Source organism: Hibiscus syriacus, unplaced genomic scaffold, assembly GCF_006381635.1.
Source record: "Hibiscus syriacus cultivar Baekdansim isolate YM2019G1 unplaced genomic scaffold, ASM638163v2 tig00110705_pilon, whole genome shotgun sequence".
In the NCBI taxonomy this organism is placed as follows: domain Eukaryota; kingdom Viridiplantae; phylum Streptophyta; class Magnoliopsida; order Malvales; family Malvaceae; genus Hibiscus; species Hibiscus syriacus.
In genome coordinates, this window is record NW_024062831.1 from 629,384 (window position 1) to 655,638 (window position 26,255).

Below are 26,255 nucleotides of genomic sequence, written 5' to 3' on the forward strand. Positions count from 1 at the left end.
GAATTTTTGACTAACCCGACTAGAAAAATATATATACTCCACTTGAAACTCGACCTGACTTGGGTTAAGGATAACTTCATCTGACCCGATCTCGACCCATTTTTAAAGAATAAATTTGAATCCGACCCCACCCAACACATAAAACTATATTTATAAAAAATATTATTTGTAATCGATAAAAATAGGAATCTAATTAAAAAATAATATAAATAAGGGTATTATTACAATTATCCCTAAATTATTTTTTGAAACCCAACCTGACCTGAATGTATCCTCTAAAAAACTCGATCCGAACCTGATTTTTTTTTAAAACACGATCCAATAGGGTTAAGTCGAGTTAGAACCCACTGGGTTCGAGTCTCGTATTTATACCTATATGTAAGATGTGTTTGGTTACCAATAATTAAAAATAATTTTAAACATATATTATTTTATAATTACTCTCAACTATTCAAAAATAAAAGAAATAAAAAGAATTCATAGTTTATATTTGTTTTGATATATTAGTTTATATATTTATTAAGCCCTAAAAATTACAAAATAATTATGGTAAAAGTAGAAATAAAAGCGAAACAAACAGTCCCTAACAGAAAAAAAGGCGTTTTAATTTCAAGGGTAAATTACACCGTCCCTCATTGTATTTTATTCTCTCTTTTATTTTATTTATTGTACTCTCAATTTTTTAATTTGATCACAAACTTTACAAATTGAATTATTTTACTCACTTTGCTGTTAACTATTTAATGGTGTTATGACATTGTATTATTTATTTTAATATAAAATAATTAAAAATAAATTTTTTGAAGGTGGTCGGATGCCACTGTCGGCCACCGTCTACCGTCGTTGATGGTGGTCGTTGGTCTCAAAATTCATGGGTCGGTTCATCTCAATGCCCTAAGGTCGAATTTGGTGGTTGTTTCAACAGAAAATGTCTTAAACCCCGTGAATCTAAACTGAAACTTTTTGGCTTCCTCATTTTCAATATCAAATTCATGGATTTCAGAGTAAATTTTGACAAAATGGAGGTCAAATTAAGACTCACGGTGCAAGGTGAAGCGACCCGTAAAATTTAAGATTGAACGACCACCATCTAAGGTGGCCAGCAATGGTATCCGACCACCTTCAACTTTTTTTTTATATTAAAAAATAAATAAATAAATTCCATGTCATCAAAACATTAGAGAGTAATGGGGAGTGAGCAAAATGATTTTATATGTAAAATTCAGTGAGTAAGTTAGAAAAATTAAAAGTATAGTAAGTAAAAGAGGATAGAGAATAAATTACAGTGAGAAACTGTGAAGTTTACCCTAATTTCAATTGGAGTGAGTAGCTGTAGAGCGTAGGCCACGGCCACCTTGGCTTCCCCAATGTCATTTCATTTCGTTAAAATCAAAGTGTCCAAAATCATAAAAGCAAACCAAAAGCGCCTTCCTTTCCATTTTCAAGTCAATCATTCAAGTAAAATCCTCTCAATTCCCATTGCTAACAAAGATGAAGCAATCCCCCAACTCCACCTCCCAAACCCTCACCGCCCAGGAGTCCCGTCTCCTCGTCCGCGAAACGCTGCGTATAAGCGCCAGCCTCGCCTCCAATGCCGGCATAAGTAGCACTGGCGGAGGCGTTACTGAAGGAGCCTCGATTCCGTTGATGGTTGAAAATCGGAGGATGGGACTGGTCGGTGACGAATTCCGAGATTCTAGTTTGAAATTGATTTGTTGCGAGGAAATCGACGGCAGGAGATGGAAGTACGTGGCCGAGAGAGATTCCTTTGGGAATTTCAAGAACAATTCCATGCGCGCTCTCACTTTGCACACCCCTCAGACACCTCTTGATGTCAGTTTCTCTACTTTGTTTCGCATCTTTTTTTTACGAGTGTACACATAGCTTGTACCGAACAACATGGAAGAAAAAGAATTAACTAGTTTGCGCCTTAAATCCATACTTAATATTCCAAGTGAAGCCGCTAGATCTTACACTTTCTGTTAGATTTGCGTCTGTTTTGATTTTATATCGTTTTCGTTTTGCTTGCGGGGTGACTTGGACTGTTATTCATTTGATTGTTCAGGAATTGATGTCATTCGTACGATCGTATGTTGTACCGGAGGGTTTCCCTGACAGTGTTACTCCCTCATACGTGCCATACATGACTTGGAGAGCGTTGAAGGTGGGGTTTCAAGCATGTTGAGAAAATGGAGGGCATTGTAGGGCTCCAATCTTGCCCATGCCTCTCGCTTTAGGATTTCAGCTTCGCTAAATACCATACTGAATACCATCTTGTTCAATGCAGCATTTCTTTGGTGGAGCAATGGGGGTTTTCACGACTCAAACCCTCTTGAGCTCAGTTGGAATCTCCAGAAATAGAGCAACGCCTGGTGCTGTCGCAATTAATTGGATTCTCAAGGTAGGGATTAAGGAAGACATAAGATGCTTGAAGTCAGAGACATATCTCCTTCTTTAAGTTTAGCGGCTAAAAGATATCAGCTTACACTTGCTTCAACAATTACTTTTTCACAACTGTCTTGGCATTTCTTGTTGTCTAGTTTCCAAGTCTATGAGCGTTATCTTTCTCTGGTTTGCATCTATTAACCATTAATGTATTACAGGACTAGACTGGAGTTTATGAAAGAAAAAAAAGCGTACTGAATATTCTGAATCTCTGATATGAACAGTTATTTTAGGATATAGTGAGCCACTGAGTCTATTTGGAAATCCTAAAGGCTGTTTGTCTTGGCACATCTTGAATTTTCTGAGATTGGCATTTCTTTTGCTGAAATTATGTTTCTCATATTAGTATTTCCTTAAGTTGAGGTTCAAAATGTTTGAAGAAGCACCAATTTTACTCCTTATTGGCATCTGTAAAGCATTCAAGAAGTAATGTCATAGAATTTATTAAAAAGCCAAATGGGGTCTGCGATGTGAAAATGTTCATCTATTTCTAAACTGGGTTTCTCCTTTCAGATCACATTATCTTAACATCCTTATTATGTCGAGTTTCCATATAACTGAGATATCTAGTGAACAGTTTCTGATTTTCATCATGTCAATATCTTGATTTATACCTTAGATCATCTTTGCTGTTTCCGTACCTATACTTTGCTTCAGCAATACACTTCTGGAATATTAGGTTGCAAATGCATAATGTAATTTCCAATTGCTTTGTTGATTTGTTCACTGGCTTGGCTTTTGTCATATTAATTTTTAGGAAGCATCTGCTCTTCAAAAGTAAATATGTTAGCAATGCTAGCATCTTATTGTAGTTTTTCTCCCTAAAGAAACTGTGTTGTTTGTCCTAATGAGTTTTTCCTAGTGCAAAACTGGCTAGTAAGTGCTTATGAAATATTGTTCATGTTGGAAGCTTGTCTTGGAGTTCAAATTTTCTCTATACATATTTTCTACCAGATGCAAAGCTGGTGAATTGTTTTACACAATGTTTGAGGATAAAGTTATAAATTCAGATTGTTGTACTCAAAATTGGTTACATACCTATTTGCAAATATTCCTTCCCACCTGGATACTGGAATACTTGTCAGAAAGATGATGTGAGTCTACGATTGATATGACCTTTTGCCATAAATACAGTTTAGTATTTTTCCTGATTGAGCTGCCATTGGCCATTTTAAAAATTAAAACATCTACTTTATTCATCTAAAAGGAAATGCTTCTATGCTCAATTTTGCTCATTTTTGGCACCTGTAAAGCATTCAAAAAGTAATTTCATAGAATTCATAAAATGGACAGACTGCCATCGGTTCATAAACTTTTCATTTCTAACTTAGTAGTCTTTATTATTTTATTTTATTTCCTTTTATTTTGTCGCCTTTTTTTAATTTAATGTCGTATTATAAAGAAAAAAAAATTGTCGAAACTGATTATCTATCAAGCTAAAGTATAACTATTCTTGCAGGATGGTGCTGGACGTGTTGGTAAAATGCTTTTTTCCCGACAAGGGAAAAAATTTGATTACGATCTAAAACAGGTCTTTTTCTTGTTTTACTTTTTGATGATGGATGTTGTAGAAGCGGCAGATTATTTTATAAGGAATTTTTTACATTCCATTGTTTTTAGCTGCGGTTTACTGGTGACCTACTAATGGAGCTGGGTGCTGGGGTAGAGTTGGCAACTGCAGCTGTGCCTCATCTTTTTCTTCCTTTGGCTTGTGCTGCAAATGTGTTAAAGGTGATTATTTTGACCTTACAACTTGTTTCTTTGCAGCCTTTTTAGTATTGCCATCTTATTCTTTGTTGCTTACTTGCAGAATGTTGCTGCTGTAACATCAACATCAACTCGGACTCCAATTTACAAAGCCTTTGCTAAAGGAGAAAACATTGGAGATGTCACTGCTAAAGGAGAATGTGTTGGCAATATTGCAGATCTGGTATGCTTTAAAATATCTTGATATAACCTGAAGCAGTGTTCTTCACAGACACAATTTTCTAAAACATCAGTGATATGAGAGTTTGGTATAACAGTCACTTTAAAGTATAAACCAACATATAGAGAGTTCCCTTTGCAGCAATGTCATTTATAATGACCATGATGGTCTGGGCTTTCTTGTCAACATTTTGTGTTGAGAAAGAGCAAACCATAAGTATTAGTTTGCTGTTTGCTTCTGCTACATGATGGTTTGATACTTCGTATACCATCTACAACTATGACCACAGGAATAAAAGGCAAAAAAGGGGTTGAAATTAGAATTCTCTTAATGCACGATAGTAAATATTATTAGTTTTTGTTTCTAGCCTAAGTCAAAGTGTTGACAGACATCTCAATATTTGACTCAAAATACCATTTAGTTCTTATTTTTTATCCAACATTAAATACATTAAAAATAGGTAGAGACTCAATTTAAATATAGAAGCGCAAGAGCTGTGATAAACACCTGTCAATACCTTCTTTCATATCATTTGTTTCTAGAATAGCAACTTAATTGTTGGAGGCGGTTAGTGATAGAGATCAATTATAGAAGAAATTTAGAAATGCATAAAGGAATACATTTCACAGCAATATATTACAAAAGAGAATCGTACCTCCCAAGTTAGGAACAAGCTTCCGTCCAACCTCTCATTTCTTGTAATTTCAATCTAAGTATCTTTTAAGGTTATCTTTGTTTCTAATCTTAGCATTCATAAAATAATTAAATTGATATTCGGGTAATTAATGACGAATAGTTACATCATGCAGTTTTAACAGTAGTTGATTCTTTGCATTAGAAGGCACTATGGCCATTAACTACAGACCCAGTGGTCTGCTTAGGGGTGTTCAAATGGTGGGTTCGGTTAATAACTGAACTGAGTAGGCATTAGTTGAATTAACCAAAATTTTAAAATTCTTAACCCTTATCCGAATTGAATTAATTTTGGTTAATTCAGTCAGTTTTTAAATTAACTGAAATTTATATCAACTTTTTAGTTTTTTAAAACAACTAAATAAAAAGGAAAAAATATTTATAATAAAAAGGCAAAATTTATAATACCTAAACAGTATTGATGGGTTTAAAAAATAAAATTTGGGTTTTAAAAATTATGGGCCATTGATGGGATTTTGGCTTAAAATTAGAAATATATTAGTTATGTATATTTAAATTTTGGTTAATTAATACCTGAACAAAATCTTTAACTAATACCTGACCAAAATTATTTTGGCCACCGACTGATTAACCAAATTAATTTGTTTAAAACCGAAATATACACTCCCCTAAGCCCATCGACTGTAGAATGTTGGAAATATTCTGTCATGAAAAATTAGTAGTATGTTTGGGTTTTGTGCTTTTGCAATTAATATATGTCTTGCATCTACCCTAATGTTTTCTATCCAATTTCTCATATCATAAATTGTCATGCATTTTTTGTTTGCCTTATTTTATTTAGTTTAGATTTGAGGTTTATCAACTGAACTGCTCAATTTTGTTTGTAGTTAGGAACTGGACTGAGCATTCTTATCTCGAAAAGAAACCCATCCTTGGTTACCACGTTTTCTCTTCTTTCATGTGGATATGTCTTCAGTTCTTACAGAGAGGTTTCATTGCACACTAGCAATTTTGTTATTTTTGGCTAAACCATCTACCTAGTTTTGTTTTTGGAAGTTTACGTTCTGCTAATAGCTTATGATAATTTTCTTTCCAGGTTAGCTCTGTAGTGTTGGACACATTAAATAGAGCGAGATTCAGTGTGGCTGTAGAGTCCTTCCTAAAGACTGGTTAGTAAAACTGTAATAGAACTTCACTGCATTTAGACTATATATTCTTTCTGTTATTGTCAGTGCAATTTCAATGAATTAGAAGTATTTGGAGAATTTCTTCAGATATAAAATGATTCATTGTGTTTCTTTGTGTTGCAGGACGAGTTCCCTCATTGCAGGAGGGAAATATGCAGGAAACAATATTCACTCTTCCATGGTTAAAGGACAGACCTGTTGTTCTTGGTTTGTATTAAACTGCGGTTTCCCCTAACAAAAAAAAAAAAAGGTTCTAGTGGCTATATTGTTTGAGCTCAGTCTAAAAGCTGTCCAATTGTTTGCAGGCTCAAGATTTAGGGATGCTTTCCAAGATCCTGGTGCCTATCTTGCAATAGAACCTCTCTTTGAGGTACACTCCCTCGGAATGGAGATTGATTGAATTTCTAGGTTTTCTTTCTCTTACCCATAAAGCATGTATAAACTTACATGGATTATTCAATTATATGGCAGAAAGAAAGATATATAGTGACATATAATCCTTCCAAGGGAAAAGTATATGCATTGCTCAAGGATCAAGCCAAGTCAGATGACATTCTAAAAGCTGCATTCCACGTGAGATAATTCTCTTGGCTTTACATACTTATTATGTTGGCTAGCCAAACTTTGCTTGCATTTTTTTGTGCTTAGCAGTAATTCCACCTTTTATTACAGGCAAATGTGCTCTTGCATTTCATTCATTCAGCAAATAATCGTCAATCTTCATCTATAAGCCAGCAAGAAGATCTTGTGCCCACAACTACTGATTTTGAGCCTCACGTTGCTGAATCATGTAAGATGGTTTCAACATCATATGGACATTTCAAGAACAAAGCTGCAGAACAGGTTAGCCGTTCTTGTCAGGAATATTCCATTCTTTGTTCACATTGTTCGCCACATAATTTCTCCTTCGTGTTATCAACTTACCCTTCATCTGATTTTAGGTTACTGAGGTTTGTTGCTTGTCATATGTTCAAATATAAAGAGATGTTCAACTTTTCTTTTTCAAATTTCCCATTTCGTATGCAATTTTCTTTTTTCGGGGGTGGAACTCATGCTTACTCATTACATAATGCTAACACGCCTTATTGTGGTAATATCCCATCTTCACTTTTTGAAATATTAGAAAATACTCTTTTATCGTATATGATCTTAATCTGTCAGGTCAATAGCCTACTAAAATGTGTTATGAATGATATTAGTGAGTGATTAGAAAGGGGCAAAATATCAGTATGAAGAAAACAAATGTGGAAATAGGTTTTATAAATGTCCTAACTATTGATTTTGATGAGTCTATTCACTCGTAACTAGAAGTAAAACCATTGAAGTTTATTCGGTGTTGCTTATAAACGTCGTGTTCATGCAAAACACAGATGGCTAGTATGTGATGCATGCTCAATGAGTGACGAATGAATGGGGTTCATTTGATTAATCTTGCAAGTGCAGAGGAAGGCGCTGCTAAAATTAAAAGTGTTGTTGCATGCATGCATATGTTCTAAAGTGCAAAGGATGGCATGCGTATTACCCATATTTAAAAGTATAGTTGTTGGTTGCAAATTTTTGATTTGGTAAATCAAGTTTGCTATAATTTCCTAGACATTAGAGTTGAAGCATATCTTCCACAAGAATTTAGCAGGGTAGTATTTCAGGGCATAGTATATTGGCTGTAAATTACACATTGCATGTTTATAATTTGTGTTTCTGCATGTCCTTATGTTTCTTTTCATGCGCTATCTTGTTGTTTGGCAGGGTTGGAGGATGTCAGAATCACTTCTTAATCCGGGTCGGGCTCGATTGCATTAATGGGATCAACAAGTTTCAAACTCTTCTGCTTATTATCCAAAATCGGGTGTTGAGATCCAATTTCCGACCATGCATTACACTACAGTCTAATATACAGCAACCGGAAGAGCATGTATACATGACGCAGGAGGTTCTGAAGTCGGAATTGGCGCTATACCGAAGATGCCTCTTTGTGCAAACACCCGATTTTCTGGCCTTGGGTCTCTTTTATTTGTGGAAAAAAGCATTTTCTGAAAATATATAATGGTGTAATTCCATCGTGTTTAATATTGTCAGATAGTGTAGTGTGCAAACCATACCATTTACTGACTAAATAACACACTAGTTTTGATTGAATTCTCAGAAATTGAAAGCAAAACTATTAAAGGGTCAGGATTAGAAGCTCCTTAAATCTGTTTATTACTTGATAAAAAAGCACCTGGGGATGAGAATAGGTAAGCATGATAATTTTAGATGTAGAGAAAATACAAAATTCTGTTAAGATATCTCGGTGTTGTTGACAGCACAGCCCGTGACGAAGCCCTTTGATGATTGCTATGATCATATTTTTTAGTGAGCATATGTATATTAACACAACTTTTAAGTGAGATGGACATTGTCAGTAAAATAGATAATTAACTAAAGAAAATTCGGTTAATTCGGTCACTAACCAAGGCAGTCGTGTTTCTTTCATGCGCACCCCTTGATAAATTGGATTGTGGACAACATCTTGGCACCTACTTCAGCATCGCAGCTCACTGAAACATTGCATTCATGGTGTGGGTTAAGGATAGATAGGCAAAAAGTACACGAAGTGCATTAATTAGGTCAAAGAAATTAAGTCCAATAACAAAACAAACAAAAAAGTACATCCAGTGATATTTACATTGATGGCTTCATTACTAGTTCACTCTCGAAAATTAAGCTTTTTCACTCCCACAATCGGCGTTTCTTTGGAATTAACAGTTTTAACCACCTAGTTGTCTTTTCAACACAAATGTAAAGTCTCTTGACAATTTGCTCGAATATGAAGAACCACGAGGCACTTATGTCAACTAGTGCATTCATCTTCTTGCTTGCCACGATGAGGTCTACGAAAATCGATCTCTTCTCCTTGCTGCCTTGTTGACCTGGATGTAACGGATAATCGAGCCAAGCTTGAGAGTCTCCCTTTCTGCATCGTCATCTCCCTTGATGGCAGAAAGCTTGATCTTCTCGAAACAATCCCTCGTCATGTTGATGGCAGAAAGCTTGATCATTCTTTCCCCACGACTTGTAAAGTTTGTCGTCTCCCATTCAAAGGCTCCTCATATTCATTCTTAGACGTCCTTTTCTTATCTCCTCCACCGTTACCCTTGACTTTGGCTTAGGCGACTCAAGACTTCCTGCTTCCAAACTCGAACAACGATTCAGCTATGATTAGAGCATATCTATTATTAAATTTCATAAATAAAAGACTACATTGATTTTAAAAAGAATCCTTGGGAATATTCCATTGGCATCAAGTCATTCACTTTTTACCATAACCATAAGCTCCTCAACATTCTCCAAGGGAAAGGTCAACCTCGGATGGATTGAATAAGCCCAAGATTCTATAAAGGGCGTCCTACTGAAGCATCTCATTCTCTCAACTTTTTTTTGGAATAAAATAAAGTATTAAATACCAAATTAAACGAAGCAGACAAGGTTGATAGCTGTTTTCATTACAGTTTGGACTAAAATATAGTGACCCCTTTTAGTTGCAGATGGGGGGTTTTAGGCTTTGCTCCGTTGGATTGTTATTTGGAATAAAGGATGGATGGAGAGGACGGGTCAAAGCATTCGCCTCTCCTAATATTTTAAAATTCTCTTATATTTTAGGTTTTTTCTGTGTATTTTCTATTTATATTCTATTTTTCTCCTAAAATTTTAAATTAGCTTTCATCTAAAATTTTATAAGTTCGTTTTTTAACATAAAATCTTACGTATGTACCTATTTAGAATTGTGTTTGAAACTGAGGCTGGCCACTAGAGCCATATTATATAGAGAAAATCGCCTCAGTGACCAAAAAAAAGTTATAATATACGATTTTAACCAACTTTTTTTGGATTTGCCAAAATGACCAACAAAATCGCAACGCGAAATGAAAATCGCAACGCGATCCCCAGAATCGCAAATCAGTTTCCAGAATCGCAACGCGATTCTTGAAAATCGCGATGCGATAGTACAAATTCGCATTGCGATTTTCCATAATCGCAACGCGAATATGAAAATCGCAACGCGAACACATAAATCGCAACGCGTATCCGTAAATCGCAACGTGTATCCGTAAATCGCAACGCGTATGGGTAAATCGCAATGCGTATCCGTATATCGCAACGCGTATCCGTAAATCGCAACGCGTATCCGTAAACCGCAACGTGTATCCGTAAATCGCAACGCGTATCCGTAAATCGCAATGCGTATCCGTAAATCGCAACGCGTATCCGTAAATCGCAACGATAATCCGTAAATCGCAACGCGTATCCGTAAATCGCAACGATAATCCGTAAATCGCAACGAGAATCTGTAAATCGCAACGATAATCCGTAAATCGCAACGAGAATCTGTAAATCACAACACTGAAATTTTGGGTATATAACACTGAAATCATAAACTAAATCCCTAAATCGCAACTCATTCCATCTCCATCTATCACTCTCTCCGGCGACATCCGTTCCTATATCCAACGACATCCTTCCCCATCCGGCAACAGGTCTTAGTTTCGCATCTCGTTTGTTTAGTTACAACCATGAAATCATCTAATGTTGATCATGTTTGGATAGATTTGTGTTTTGGAGGGTCATGGGATAATGTTAATGGTGTTTTACAATATATGCCTTTACCCATAAATCTTCAACTAAAATTGTCTTTACAAAAGTTAACTTATGAAACTCTAATGCTACGTGTTTCAAATAAATTGAATTTAGAGCCCCTAAGTGGATTTAGGCTATCTTATCAGAGAAATGGTAAAGTTTATTTGTTAACCGACAATGAAGATGTTGAACGATTCATTGCTTACATTAGTGTTTCACAAGATGATGTTACATTGTATGTTGTTGAACCTAGAAGTAGTATTGTTGGGTCAGTAGCGGGTAGTAATCAACTAAGTTTTTCTCAAAACCCACAACCTTTCTCTAATCCAAATCCCAATCAACTTTCAGCACCAAATTCCGGTTTTCGTATTGACCAGTTAGACGATGATGAGCCAACAGAAAAAATTGTGAGTACTAGTCAGTATTCGAAATTTGGTCTTGGTCAATATCCGGACTTTGATATTGGTCAATACACGGATTTTGATGATGTTTCAGAAGAAGAAACAGACCATGCGTGTAATGATATTGATATTGGTCAATACCCGAATTTTGATGATGAAACAGCCGTTGCCGAAGAATGTAATGTTGATGATAATGAGGAGGAAGTTACGACTGTGAATGAACATGTTGAACATCCATTCTGTAATTCATATAATCCTGAAGAAGAAAAAGAAGAAGAAAAAGTCCCCGAAGAAAAGAAAATGCCACGGGCGTATAACTGGAATATGCCAGAATTACTTCAGATACCGGAAGAAGAGTTGATAAAGAAAGCAGTTGATTGTTACACAAAAGTTATTCGTATCAAGAAAGATGATTGTTTTGATACAAAGGAAGACTTGAAGATAGCTTTATATACGAAATGTGTGGAAGATGGCTATCAACTAAAAGTTAACAAATCAAGCAAAGATCGTTTCGAAACAAGGTGTATGATTGACAAAAACTGTACGTGGCGTATGATTGCAAAGAGAATAAAAGATTGCAAAATGTTTCAAGTTAGGACTTTTATTGATAAACATACATGTTCAAGAACCCAAGTTTTTCCTCACCATAGACAGGCAAACAAAAAGGTGTTGGGTGGTTTTCTGGCTGAGTTAATGTTTTTGAATGGCAGGGTATATCGGGGACATGAAATTATGACTGACATGAATGCTCGGTTCAAGATTAGTATATCATATTCTCAAGCTTGGAGAGCCAAATGTTATGCCTTGGAATTGTTGAGGGGTCGCCAGAAGCATCGTTTGCCCAACTGCCGGCTTATTGTCACAATTTAAAGCTGAAAAATCCTGGGTCGGTAACTCATATCAAAACAGATAGAGATGGACGCTTTGAGTTGCTGTTTATCGCCATTGGTGCTACGGTTAGTAAATCAATATAATTTTGTTGACTCATTTTTGTTAGTTACATGCATTTCACATTTAAATGATTATATTTCTTGTGTATATTATTTTGTAGATTCGTTCGTTTATTACTTGCATGCGCCCAGTTATTATAGTTGACGGAGCACATTTGAAAGGTCGATACCTTGGAGTAAACTTATTAGCAGTAGCTATGGATGCTAACAATGGGATATTGCCAATAGCTTACGGGTTGGCAAATCTGAAACCTCTGATTCATGGACATGGTTTATGGGGCATCTTAGGGATTGCATAGGTCCTATTAGCAATCTGACAATCATATCCGATAGGGCAAACTCAATTGACAACGCTGTTAGAAGGTGTTTCCCAGATGCTTTTCATGGACTTTGTGGTGTTCATTTGTATAGAAATCTAAAATCAAGGTCTGCTGGTATAAAAAAGCACAAATGGACATACTGGAAGGCTGTAAAAGCTTATCGGGAAGTGGATTTCAATAAGCATATAAATTGTTTAAGACGTGTTTTGCCTCAGTGTGCTCAAACACTAGAAGATGTCGGGTTTGAAAGATGGTCAAGAGTACATCAACTTGGAGCAAGATATGGTTTCATGACGTCTAATAGTGCAGAATCAATCAACGCTCTAAGTCGTCATTCCCGAAAATTACCCATTACTATGTTAATGGAGTTTTTTCGAGCCTCTATTCAACAGTGGTACTACAAGAAAGAAACCATGCAGGTATTATTTCTTTGAATTCGTAACTTATCATATTTATATATTTTACTAAGTATTGTTTATTTAAATTTACAGGAACATTGGAACATCGTGTTACACCATGGACTGAAAAAAAGATAACGAAACGTGTTGTGAAGTCAACGTCATGGAGAGTTGAACCATGTTCAAACACTTTGTTTCAAGTACTGGATAATAACTTAAATGGGCTAGTCGATCTAAATGCAAAGACGTGTAGTTGTATGAAATGGCAAACATCTGGTTATCCGTGTGGCCATGTTATAAAAGTTGCTCTTCATTTAAACCAAGATGATTCAAGCGCATACGCTATGGATTGCTACACTACAGAAGTTTATCGACAGACTTATGCCGAGATTGTCTACCCTATTCCACATCCTTCTGAGTGGGACATACCAGATGACTTACAAACAGTTTTGCCACCAGCCATGGACAGAAGGCTACCTGGCCGACCAAAAAGTCACGATCGTATACCGTCTAAGGGTGAAGAGAAGAAGAGATCGACATGTAGTCGGTGCAAGGAAAGTGGTCATACAAGGTTGACATGTGGATCACCAGTGCCATCAAAATCATCTTTTCCTCTACCAAAATATGGATCCTCATCAAAATCCAAAGCTCATATGGTGTAAACTTTGTATTATGTAAACGTTGTTATTCAGTTGTATTATGTAAACGTTTTAACATTTAACATTTTATGTGTATTATGTAAACGTTGCCATCAAAAGCTCATATGCAAACGTTGTATTATGTGGATTTTATGTGTGAACTTTTAACATTTTCAGTTGAATTAATGACTCAGGCCAACCATTTTGACTTAACCAACTCTTGTTATTCAGTTGTTATCACTATTAGGCATGCATTTGACTATCGCAACACGGAAAATACAATCGCAACGCGAAATGAAAATCCCAACATGAAAATCGCAATGCGGAAATGAAAATCGCAACGAGAGAATCGCAATGCGAAATGAAAATCGCAACGAGAGAATCGCAATGCGAAATGAAAATCGCAATGCGAAATGAAAATCGAACCGACATAATCGCAATGCGAAATTAAAATCGCAATACGAAATGAAAATCGCAACACGGAAAATACAATCGCAACGCGAAATGAAAATCCCAACATGAAAATCGCAATGCGGAAATGAAAATCGCAACGAGAGAATCGCAATGCGAAATGAAAATCGCAATGCGAAATGAAAATCGCAACGAGAGAATCGCAATGCGAAATGAAAATCGAACCGACATAATCGCAATGCGAAATTAAAATCGCAATACGAAATGAAAATCGCAATGCGAAATTATAAACGCATTGCGATTTTCATTTCCGCATTGCGATTTTCATTTCGCATTGCGATTCTCTCGTTGCGATTTTCATTTCGCATTGCGATAGTCATTTTTGCCTTCAACATAATGCAGATTGAAATCAACAAAATCAACCATTACATTTCAATCAATTAAACAAGCACAAATAAGAATACACAGTTTAGCAGAATTGGCAGCAACCGAACAAATTTACTTTCAACCAAAAGACAAAACAAAGACAAATACTATTTCACAGTGTTAAAGAATACACAGTTTAGCAGAATTGGCAGCAACCGAACAAATTTACTTTCAACCAAAAGACAAAACAAAGACAAATATATTTCACAGTGTTAAAGAATACACAGTTTAGCAGAATTGGCAGCAACCGAACAAATTTACTTTCAACCAAAAGACAAAACAAAGACAAATACTATTTCACAGTGTTAAAGAATACACAGTTTAGCAGAATTGGCAGCAACCGAACAAATTTACTTTCAACCAAAAGACAAAACAAAGACAAATACTATTTCACAGTGTTAAAGAATACACAGTTTAGCAGAATTGGCAGCAACCGAACAAATTTACTTTCAACCAAAAGACAAAACAAAGACAAATATATTTCACAGTGTTAAAGAATACACAGTTTAGCAGAATTGGCAGCAACCGAACAAATTTACTAAGCAATCTAAGTGAAATGGCTAATCTAAGTGAAATTACGAGTAAATTTATCATTAAGTTAATATGGAAAATCTTAAACTTACCTCGTTGCGTAGAGTATGAACCTCATTCTGCAACGATACTATCATCTCACGTAGAGCGGCAACCTCACCACGTAAAGTTGACACCTCCACACGCCATGCACCATCGTTATCGCGTAGAGTACCGATCTCCTCACGCAAGGCATTGACCTCATCACGTAACTCCCTTGACTCATCCCGTTGAGGTGGAGGTGGAGAACAGGGAGATAGGAGTCGTGGCATCTTTGCCGGTCGCCTATCATGAGGTGATGGTGGAGAAGAGGCTCGATGATGTGACGGGATAGGTGATGGCTCTCGTTCTAGAGATGTATAGTCGGGTCGATCGGGTGATGGCTCTAGGTGAGGTGATGGCTCTCGAATTGGAGGAAGTGGATGCTGCTCATCATCCGTGCCATCAAAAAAATTCTGACTAGCTTGCCACCAATCAGTGGCAAGCTCTTCCTCCGTGGGTGTCAGTCTTTGTAATGGAATGTTGGCCTCCTAAAATATAAAAACTCAAACAAAGTTAAACGTCTACTATTAATAACTTGTTTATATATTATATGAAAGTATTTGTGTTAACTTACATTATTTATTGTGGCATATGGTATTAAGTCTTCCCAATCCAACAGAGTTTTCCTCTTCCAGGAAATAGCCCTGGGAATATCATTTGACGTTTTTATTGCATATGTACGCATGCTGGGGAAAGCCTCGAATATCCAAATCTACAAACAATATAATAACAAAATTAGTAATTGTTAAATAATTAATTATAATTTTAGAAACATTATATAGAAATTCTTACCTTAAAGGCCCAAACAAAGCCTGACAAAGTGTATTTGGACCCATCGCCCCGCAAACTTTTGCGGTCATCAAAGGCAGACGACAACTTAGTCCAGGTAGCTTTCCATATATACGAACCCCACGGAAACAGATTCCATGCATTCAGGTCCTCTACCAATATTATTAGCTCCCGATGAATAGGTTGTCTGGCCTCTCTGCCTAAAAAGCCGGCATACACAAGTAGTAGAAGGCATACTCGGACAACATCGACGTCTTCCATCCGAGTGAAACCAGCTTTCTTATTAAATAATTTCTTCAGGTCGTCGACATGTAGGTTCGGCTTCTCCATTGACTCATCCGGAAAAACCCGGGATAACCATGATGGGCGGGCGATATGACGAGTGTACCGGCCTACATCATCGTGTCCGAATCGTAGACCAGTGATTAAGCAGAACTCCTTCCGCCCAAAGCAAGTATACGCTGGTGGAAAATGAAACCATATCTCTTCCTCACCACGTTGTATACTGTCGGGTAGATTTGATGTCATGGTCTGAAGCCACAAATGGGTCAAATTAGCATCTCCACCCGGATGCTGTACTCTCAGCCATGGCCCGAAGCAGGTTTCCTCAAACAATTGTCTTTGAGCAGGTGAAAGCTTCTTTGCAATTGTAGTGGCCAGGCTGACTTTATTTCTCAAGGTCAATTGAGCCGAAAAAAATTTCTACAAAAACAATAAACATACCAAGTTAGATATACCAAAAACTACACTGTGAAGATATACCAAAAACAATAAACATAAAAAGTAGTAGTTTATTCTTTAAACTAAATTTGCAACACTGTTTTGTCTTTTGGTTGAAATGAAAATCGCAACGAGAGAATCGCAACGCGAGATGACAATCGCAACGAGAGAATCGCAACGCGAAATGAAAATCGCAACGAGAGAATCGCAACGCGAAATGAAAATCGCAATGCGATTTTGGTTTCGCGTTGCGATTCTCTCGTTGCGATTTCCATTTCGCGTTGCGATTCTCTCGTTGCGACAGTCATTCTCTCGTTGCGATTTTCATTTATCTCGTTGCGACTCTTCTGCAAATTGAAACTTGAATGGATTGCATTACTTCAACCAAAAGACAGAACAAAGACAAAGACAAATACTAACTTGAAAATCGCAACGAGAGAATAGCAACGCGAAATGAAAATCGCAACGACAGAATCGTAACGCGAAATGAAATCTAAGTGAAATGGTTAATCTATTATTGAAATGACCAGTAAACTTATCATCAGTTTCAATATGAAAAACCTACAATAATGCAAACATTTCAAAATAAAATAATTAAAAAAACTAACCCTCGGAGGTTGATTTTCCATTTCTGAATATTGTGAGGGATTTCTGACCGTGAATGGTTGTGAGGGATTTCGCCGGAGATGGGGACGGAAATCTTCGGAGATGGGGACGGATTTCTTCGCCGTAGAGAGTGAGAGATGGAGATGGGACTGAGTTGTGATTTTAGGTTTTAGGTTATGAGTTGCGATTACGGGATTTTGTCTTAATATTCTTTTTGTAATTTGAAAATAAAATACGCGTAGCGATTATAATGGCGCTTTAAATATCGCGTTGCGATTTACGGATACGCGTTGCGATTTTATGTATTATCGTTGCGATTTACGGATACGCGTTGCGATATACGGATACGCATTGCGATTTACCCATACGCGTTGCGATTTACGGATACACGTTGCGATTTACGGATACGCGTTGCGATTTATGTGTTCGCGTTGCGATTTTCATATTCGCGTTGCGATTTTGGAAAATCGCAATGCGAATTTGTACTATCGCATCGCGATTTTCAAGAATCGCGTTGCGATTTTGGAAACTGATTTGCGATTCTGGAAACTGATTTGCGATTCTGGGGATCGCGTTGCGATTTTTATTTCGCGTTGCGATTTTGTTGGTCATTTTGGCAAATCCAAAAAAAGTTGGTTAAAATCGTATATTATAACTTTTTTTTGGTCACTGAGGCGATTTTCTCTATTATATAACATATAAGTGTTGCTGGAGTTTTTCTAGATTTAATTTTTTTTCTGCTCATTTGTTTCATTATTATTTTATATTTTCCTCTTATTTCCTTGCATTTTACCAATAATCGGTGTGGTTGCACAGTTAATAAAACAAGGAATATAACTTCAAAATTACTCTCATGTTTCCAAGAGGGGTCAGTGTGCTCAATTTCAAAATTAAAAAGGATGTTGGAGCCAAAATATTTAAGCCACATAACTATAACTTCAAAATTTTGGAGCAAAATATTCACTTATTAAACCTACACGGACTAAAATGTCCCTTTCTACAATAGGCAGACTAAAAATGAACTTTTTTGGTATAGGGCCGGGAGTTGTAATATACTTTAACCCAAGTGGTAAAATTTAGAGGAAAAAGAGGAACCAAAACCAATTTGACATGGAATTCAGAAAATGGAGAGTTCCATACAAAGTTTAGGCCAAAATAAATAAGGTTAAAAACACATGGTGGAGAGTTACAAAGGTCACTGTTCCTTACGAGCTTTAGATATGGCAGGCTTTGCTGGTACTTTGTAACCAAGAAGAATCAATGTTATTGGAACTATGTTTCCGATATAATACACACTCCCGTACAACCCTACTGACTCTTGCAAGTTCAATACCTGTATCATACAATTATGGAAAAACATACTCGATTATAATCCCCATACAACACAGTTTCTGAAAAATAAACATACAATTATAACAAAAGAGAAATTCTATAATACAACTTGTTAATATAAGATTAAAAACCGGCAGAAATCCGTGTAACTGAAAATTTTATCAAGAGCTTAACTTTTTAGGTTAGACACGTTCTCCCCTCAAATGATTGTTTTAAGTACCTAGGGTCTATGATACATAAAGATGGGAGTGTAGATGATGACGTTACACACCGTATAAAGGCGGGATTGTAACACCCCCAACCCGTACCTGACTCGGATACGAGTCCAAGGTGTCACATTGACCAGTCAAAGTATATACTTTTATAAAAAACCATAGAAAATTTAAAACTTTTATTCTATAAAGAAATTCTTTTACATAAACATATTTAAAACCTTAACAGACTCCATCAGAGCGTACATATATATCATGACTTAGTTACATGCCAACATACTAAATTATATGACAATACATACTTTACAAAATATTTCTGATCTAAACTTTGCGCAGAGGTATGCTGCTTTACGAATCCGAAGCATGATCTTCTGACTTTTCACACCTATGTGTAAAACACTTACACGCTAAGTCATAGACTTAGTGAGACATATAAATACATATGTAAATTATCAAATGCATGTACATATCATGTAATACAACGTCATACTGGTATACCTACTTTTTTCATGTAACAATTACATACACACATGCATGTCACCATATCCTTTCTATCTCTTATCTCTTGTTCATATGATCTCTTATTTTCATATTCTATATCTTATAACATGTTCTTACATCATCATATGAGTCCTTGATATTCATTCATATATATATATACCTTAACATATATTCATGTACATCTCATAACAAATGCCCTAACCCATAACACACATTCTTTCCTGTAACATATACACACATTCACATATATCATCATATAAAACATGTAACACATTTCTCATTGCAACTCACATTTTATTGTTATCTTTTTGGTTAGCCCATGCACACTACTGAGAACTTAAGGTATGTGAGTACATAGAGGTTGTGCACTATGTTGTCACCACAACTCGTATAAATCCCACTAGGGGTGCATAGAATTTGTCCCGAAAGACCACGTAGATGTCCCGAAGGACCACATATAACACATATGTCCCGAAGGACCACTATGTCCCTAAGGACCGCGTAGACCCTCGACTCTTGGCATGCCAACTATACCTATAGCTCTCATAACACATGACACGGGCATTATCTTTTACCTCATTACACATTCACATATTCATATCACATAGTTCTTTATCACATTTCATATGATCACATAGTCACGTAGTTTACTTTCACGTAACATTTTCCATGAAATTCACATTATTCATCTGTTTCAAACATGGTCACATCACATACACCTTTTTCTCATATGCATATAACATATTATTTCTTATCTTTTAACTTATATTACATATACATGTAATCTTATGTCTTATTATCAATATCTCATAGATCACTATTATACAACACATGTATTCATGTCATTCATTTCATATATATAACATATCATATATCTCATGCTCACATGACCTATTTTCATAATACAGGCATTTACATAGTTCACACATAAAAAAGCATTCAACAATTAAACATGTGCATTTACTCATATACCATCACCAAATGTTTATGCTTTAGTACTTATATCATATAATATCGGAATTGGACTCGTCGCAAGTCTTAATTCCTTAACATAACGTACACTTACTATCATGTACTCACCTGGTCTCAATGAACACTCTTAAGCTCTTGTTTTCTTTGCGTATCTTACTCTGTCGACCTATCCGAACTTTGCTTTCGATCGATGTCTACACAATCATATATTTATACTATCAGTATCCCATTGATATACTATAATCTATAATTTCTTAGATTGAAAGAAAGATTTATTCCATTTCCCATTGAAGTGCATCGATGCATTCTACAGTGCATCGATGCATTCTTTAATAGGTGCATCAATGCGCTACCATGCATCGATACACAATTTACATTCGATGTTTCCATTTTAAGGGGATGCATCGATGCACCAACTGTACTCGATGTTTATTTATTTGAGAGTGCATCGATGCACATTGAAGATGCATCGATGCACACAACCCAGAAATTACATTTTGAGCCCGAAAATGTCTTGTTTAACCCCAAATTCTCCTTATTAATCCCTCCTTATACCTTAAAACTTATCCATACATATTTAAACCTTCTTATAATACTATAACACTTCACCATATCTTATAATTCACCATAATTCTTGAATCAAAGAATTTCATCAAATTTTCCATGTGTTTTAAATTCAATTCTATCACCTCTAACTTCTTAATTAATCATTTGACAAGTCAAATCCATCCTTAGAACTTCAAAAACCTCTTTAAATCAAGAATTCATTTCTCAACCCTTAATCAAATTTCCTTTCAAATTTTCTCTGCTTAATGTTTTAAGCTTATATAAGCTTACCTTAAGCTTATATAATACCCAAATACTTCATCCCAACTTATAAATTCAAGAAATTAATCAACTGAAGCAAACTTACCTTTATAGACTTGAGCTTGAACCCACGAGAAGAAGAAAGCAAGAAGAAGAAAGAAAGCTTCCAGATATCTCTATTCTCACGTGTTATCTCCTTAAATAAGGGAGATAAAATATTTTTCAAACTAAATTACCATAATACCCTTATAATCCTTTCATATTTACTATTTAATCCAATACTGAAATATCCTTATTAAATCCTTAAACTTTTCAATTTTCCTAAATTGATCCCCAAATTTAAAAAATTCTCATTTTAGTCACTAACCCAGATTTGGAATGTTACAGGGATGGCTAAAGTGGAGGCCTGCTACTGGAGTTTTGTGTGACAAGAAGGTGCCTCTAAAACTTAAGGGAAAATTTTATAGAATGACAATTAGACCAGTGCTACTGTATGGATCAAAATGTTGGGCAATCAAGAAGGATCATATAAGGAGGATGGAGGCCGCAGAAATGAGAATGCTTCGATGGGCATGTGGTAGGACTTTGTGGGATATGACACCAAACTCTGCAATTAGGATGTCCTTGGGGGTGGTGACTGTATCCGAAAAATTGAGGGAGGGAAGACTACGGTGGTTTGGGCATGTCCTTAGGCGACAACCGTCGGATGCGGTCAAGAGGGTAGAGTCGATTACAGTCGAGGGTGCCAGAAGGAGAGGACAACCAAGGAGGAAGTGGTTAGAGTGCTTGAGATCAGATTTGAAGGATTTAGCCCTTACCGAGGACATGACCTCTGATAGGAAATTATGGAGACTTAAGACCAGGGTAGCCGAGTAGTTGTGGGTCACAGCCATAGGGTGTAGCATCTCTGTCTTCTTTTTAATGCCTCTGTAGTAATTTCCATGACTTCTACTTTTTATTTGTTTCTGTCATTGGAATTTATGAAGGATTAGAATTAGGGTAGCGGAGTAGTGTTGCTTTAGTTTAGGTTTTAACCCATTTGACTTTATTACTTCTCATAGCTTGCTATCGATGACTTCTGTGTATCATTCTCTTCATGTTTTCTTTTTCTAAATTTAGCCGGGAATTACGTTACTGTCTATATGCAGAGATTTTTACATAGGGATTTATTTGCAGTAGGGATTTATTTGCAGGAATTACTTCCCATTACAGATGCACGTATGAAAACTGCATATGATGACTGTTCAACTATGTATTTATTTATTTATACATGCATTGGATTTTTATCTTTATTTTTAATTTTTCTGACTGCCGGAGGTCTTCTACGGAAGCTGTTCTCAACCTGGCGTTGGGGGCAGCCTACTACCCTACCTCCCCCTTACCCCATTGCATATGGGAATAGGGTTTTGTTGTTGTTGTTGTTGACAGGTTGCAACTGAAAATGTTGCCTTCTTCATAACATTTTTTTGTTGTAAGCACTAAACACCCGCAATGTAACTTTTCGGTTGCAACCGAAAATGTTACAAATTCGTATAACTTTTTAGGTTGATATGACAACATTTTAAGTTGGAAAGGATGTCGCACAGCAGAATCACACACAATAAAGCAGGTCAAAAAATATAAATACTGCACCTACTCAATTCTCCGACAAAATTTGGGTTCTAGCAACTAAAAAAAGTTCAATCTTTTGGCGTTTATCATTCAATAACACACAAAAGTAAATCCCTTTTTCTTTTCCATTTGTTTAGGATTTCGAGTTTTTAGTATTTAGTAAATCCATAAATCAAACCCAAGTCCATGGCTGACAATCAAATACCAAATACTCCTCTTACAGCTTCCAAGTAATCTGTTCATCCCTTAATAACTTGATTAATGAAGTATTTTCTTTCCTACTTTTTTAATAAGAGAGCTTGTACGTTTTTCTAAACCCAGCCCCTCAGGAAAGTTAGTTTAGCTTTAAGCACGCCTTGACATAGCTAGGTCAGGTCAAACACATCTTGGAATCAAACATTTGGCCACCACAATTCCCACCCAAAACTTCTTCCTTTCTTACTCTAACCAGAGTCCTGTCTACACATGTTGGACCATTTCCAATTTGATTAGTTCATTCTACAACGTTCAGTACATCATGTCGACGGTGTTTCCATGTGGGACACTATTATGAAAACAGTACAAGAGGTTTCTCATGTCTGTGATTTATAGATGATACATGATGGATGGCTTGGTTGGATGCATGTAATACCCAAAAATTATATAATCTCTGCCTCATCTCAAATAAATGGAAGTTTGAGAGAACTAACCAGAAACCCAATGGCGGAGTAGTTGAGAACCATCAGTGTGTAAGTCATGTTGATGAAGACAAGTGCTTTCTTCAGGAGACCCATGTTTGTAGGAATAGCTTGTTCCCATCGGTAAATAACTGCTCCGAAGGGAAGTGAGGGAGTTAAACAAATAATAACTATAAATAAATCCCAATAACAATAAGGATGCCTATATCAGTACCTCTTGAACCAGCAATCATCAATGCTGACTGAACAAAGAATAGCATGTACCCGGGATATAGTCCCTATTTACAAACGAGGGGAAAAAAGGCAAGAACTAATGAGACAAGTGCCATGGAAAATCTGGGTGAAATCTATCATATTATTTACGATTTTTTGTACAAATAAACAGAGTATAGTGAACGACAGAAATGTTTTCAGCAAAGTAAAATGGCTCACATGCCAAACAGTGCTGACGGTCTGCGTGGCCAGTAACTCGAAGAAACCAGGTTTCTTTCCCTTGTAATAAGTCTCTCGTACACATCTGTACCAACACAATTTGAGTTAAAAAATTTCACTCAACTTATGGCTTCAGCTATGTTTACTTCCATGCCGTCCTAATAGATGGTTGATGTTAACAACAGTAAAGTAAATGCTGTCACTATAAAACGCTATACCATATTTGTAATCCAGCTTATAGTAACTTATTAATGAATTGATTTTCCTTCTTACATGTTTTTCACTCGTTAAAAATAAAATAATTTTTGGAGACTGACAAAAAGATACCATTGGATTGTACCGATCCATTATGAATCCTCAACAAATAAATAAACAAAAACTTTACTCCAGAGGATTAGAGGAACAAACAGAGTTGAGTCCAGAAACCAGTCCCAAAAGTTGTGTAGATTTTAAGAAATATTTATATGTATAGGCATCCACACACACATCATATTTAAGAAAAACTAACACAAACAACATAGAAAAGAACAGTGGCTGGAAAGACTCACAGTGACGGAGCCAGGTGCAGACTTGTATATTCCAGACAAGTGGTAACACCACCGAACTCTTAGCTAACTCAACCCCTAGGATGTCAACATTCTTTGCACGATCCCATTTTGGTTTTGGGGGTGAAGATTCTGTCCATCCACTAAAACCCAGGCCAGATATAATAATGGAGGCCTCTGAAATGGACCAGATAAAATAATATTTCCATCGTGCTGTAAAGCCAGACATATACTGGAAACTTAACCTCCTCCAGAATCCCCATTCTTGGTATATGGGTTCACTGAACCGTGACAAGGGATGATACGGAACAAGGTAAAGATACACTGCCATGCAAATAGCAGCTTGTACAATTGCTCGGAGAGTTGCTCCATAAGGTGATGGTGAAGGTCCTTTATCTGAATGAGCCCAAATCTTCAAAGGGAAAAAGAGTGACAAGATTATTGAAGCTGCATACTGGTAACTTCAGAGTAAAAAAGGTATGCGAGTGCACAAACAACATGATAGACCTACCCCCTTCCCTTCAGTCCACTCAAGGTAGTCCTTTCATCTCAAAAACTGGACCAGCAAAGTGACTGCCACAGCAGAGGCAGTACCCGAAGAATTCAATTAATGAGGGCAACTTAATCAACCGATTTTTCTTCTGAGCCTCCCGTAAGTCTTCCTCTTTCAACAACCCATCATTGTAATTTATTGCACATGAAATGACTTTCAGCATTAACACCATCAATGCTCCTACATATTAGAAGATAATGCTTCAGAATTAACCAGCATCTATAAAGTACTACAAAAGCATTTTCCAGAGAAATCGTGACAAAACTACGGAAAATCTGATCAAATCAATAAAAGGTCAATGTGGGAACATATTTTCTATTACTATCCATGAATAGCAATAAACAAGGTTTGAAATTCATCATAACTGAAGAGCAGCAATATGAAGATTTACCTAACTTATCCATTTGACTGAAGTATAGCAGATCTACAATTTATTTAAACTTCAACACAAGTAACGAAATTTTAAAGAACAATTTCTTACATGTGAAGGAGAAATTACAAATATGCTTACCAGTGGCATCAATGCCTCCTTCCTTCCACGCATCCCCACTCATGTAATATACATGGCTAGAAACATACATGAATAGTTAATAATTATGAAATAACAAAACATTATTTAGAAGTACTGAATTATCAAGCATGAATAGTCGATTTGACCCAAACATAAAGCTTTTGGCAGCAAGATTTCCTATTTGGGTAATAGATTTCATCATTAACTAATAAGATTAAAATTTTAACAATCTCCATATCCTATTAATCTCTCATCCATCATAAATTCTCATTCATGGAAGGAGAATGCAGTCCCAAAATAAAATACCCTTCTATAAACCTTTACTTTGGTCCTAAAAAGAAAGTATCAGTAAGCTATCTAGACATGCATTTCAGTTTAACGGAAATTGAATCATAATTAAGCGTGCAGGCTAACCCAAAATTGATTTTTTTTTCTCACCATTCAGCTCGATAAAATGCATCAATGAATAAAAAAAGATTTGTTAAACAAAATCTACCGATGAGACTTTTCCAGGAAAAAAATTACAAGAAAAAACAATGGGAAATAAATAAAAACACTAACCAGCCAGTCAAATAGCCAAAACTCAAGAAAAACGTAATAATCCCGCACTTGGGCCGATATAGAACCATGGCAGCATAACCCAACAGCATGGGCACCAAGAAAAGCAAATTGGAAGAGACCCCAAACGACAAATAGGAAAGCAACACGCCTGAAAAGGCTGAGTAAACATGCTTAAGTAGCCTACCCGGAAAAACTCGCGACAGGAAACTCACCGGAATGGTGGCCACGAAACACAAGAGGAAACGAAGGACCGGCACAGATACGCCGATGGACGCCGCCATAGTTTCCATGTGAAGCTCCATTATTTTGGTGGTTCCAGAGGATTTAGACTCCTTTCAAGTTAGTTATAAAAATTGTAGATCGAAAATGATTTTTAATATTTGTTGTGAGTGAGATTAGATTTGTGGATTACGAAATAGGCCTGCGCCTGCCATGGGTTTCAG

At 36.2% G+C, this 26,255-nt stretch overlaps 1 protein-coding gene and 1 pseudogene across 1 annotated transcript; one reads left to right on the plus strand and one right to left on the minus strand.

Moving 5' to 3' along the window:
• Positions 1–1,410: 1,410 nt before the first annotated feature.
• Positions 1,411–8,349, plus strand: LOC120138806 (protein root UVB sensitive 6-like; the record flags this gene model as incomplete). The annotated part of the gene is made up of 13 exons (XM_039154211.1): positions 1,411–1,833; positions 2,066–2,164; positions 2,288–2,401; positions 3,905–3,976; positions 4,066–4,176; positions 4,256–4,375; positions 5,914–6,015; positions 6,123–6,195; positions 6,337–6,420; positions 6,519–6,583; positions 6,685–6,786; positions 6,886–7,056; positions 7,960–8,349. Coding segments are annotated over 13 exons (1,590 nt in total), but the record flags the coding sequence as incomplete, so codon positions are not given.
• Positions 8,350–18,272: 9,923 nt separating this feature from the next.
• On the minus strand, positions 18,273–26,133 carry LOC120138740 (annotated as a pseudogene).
• Positions 26,134–26,255: the final 122 nt, after the last annotated feature.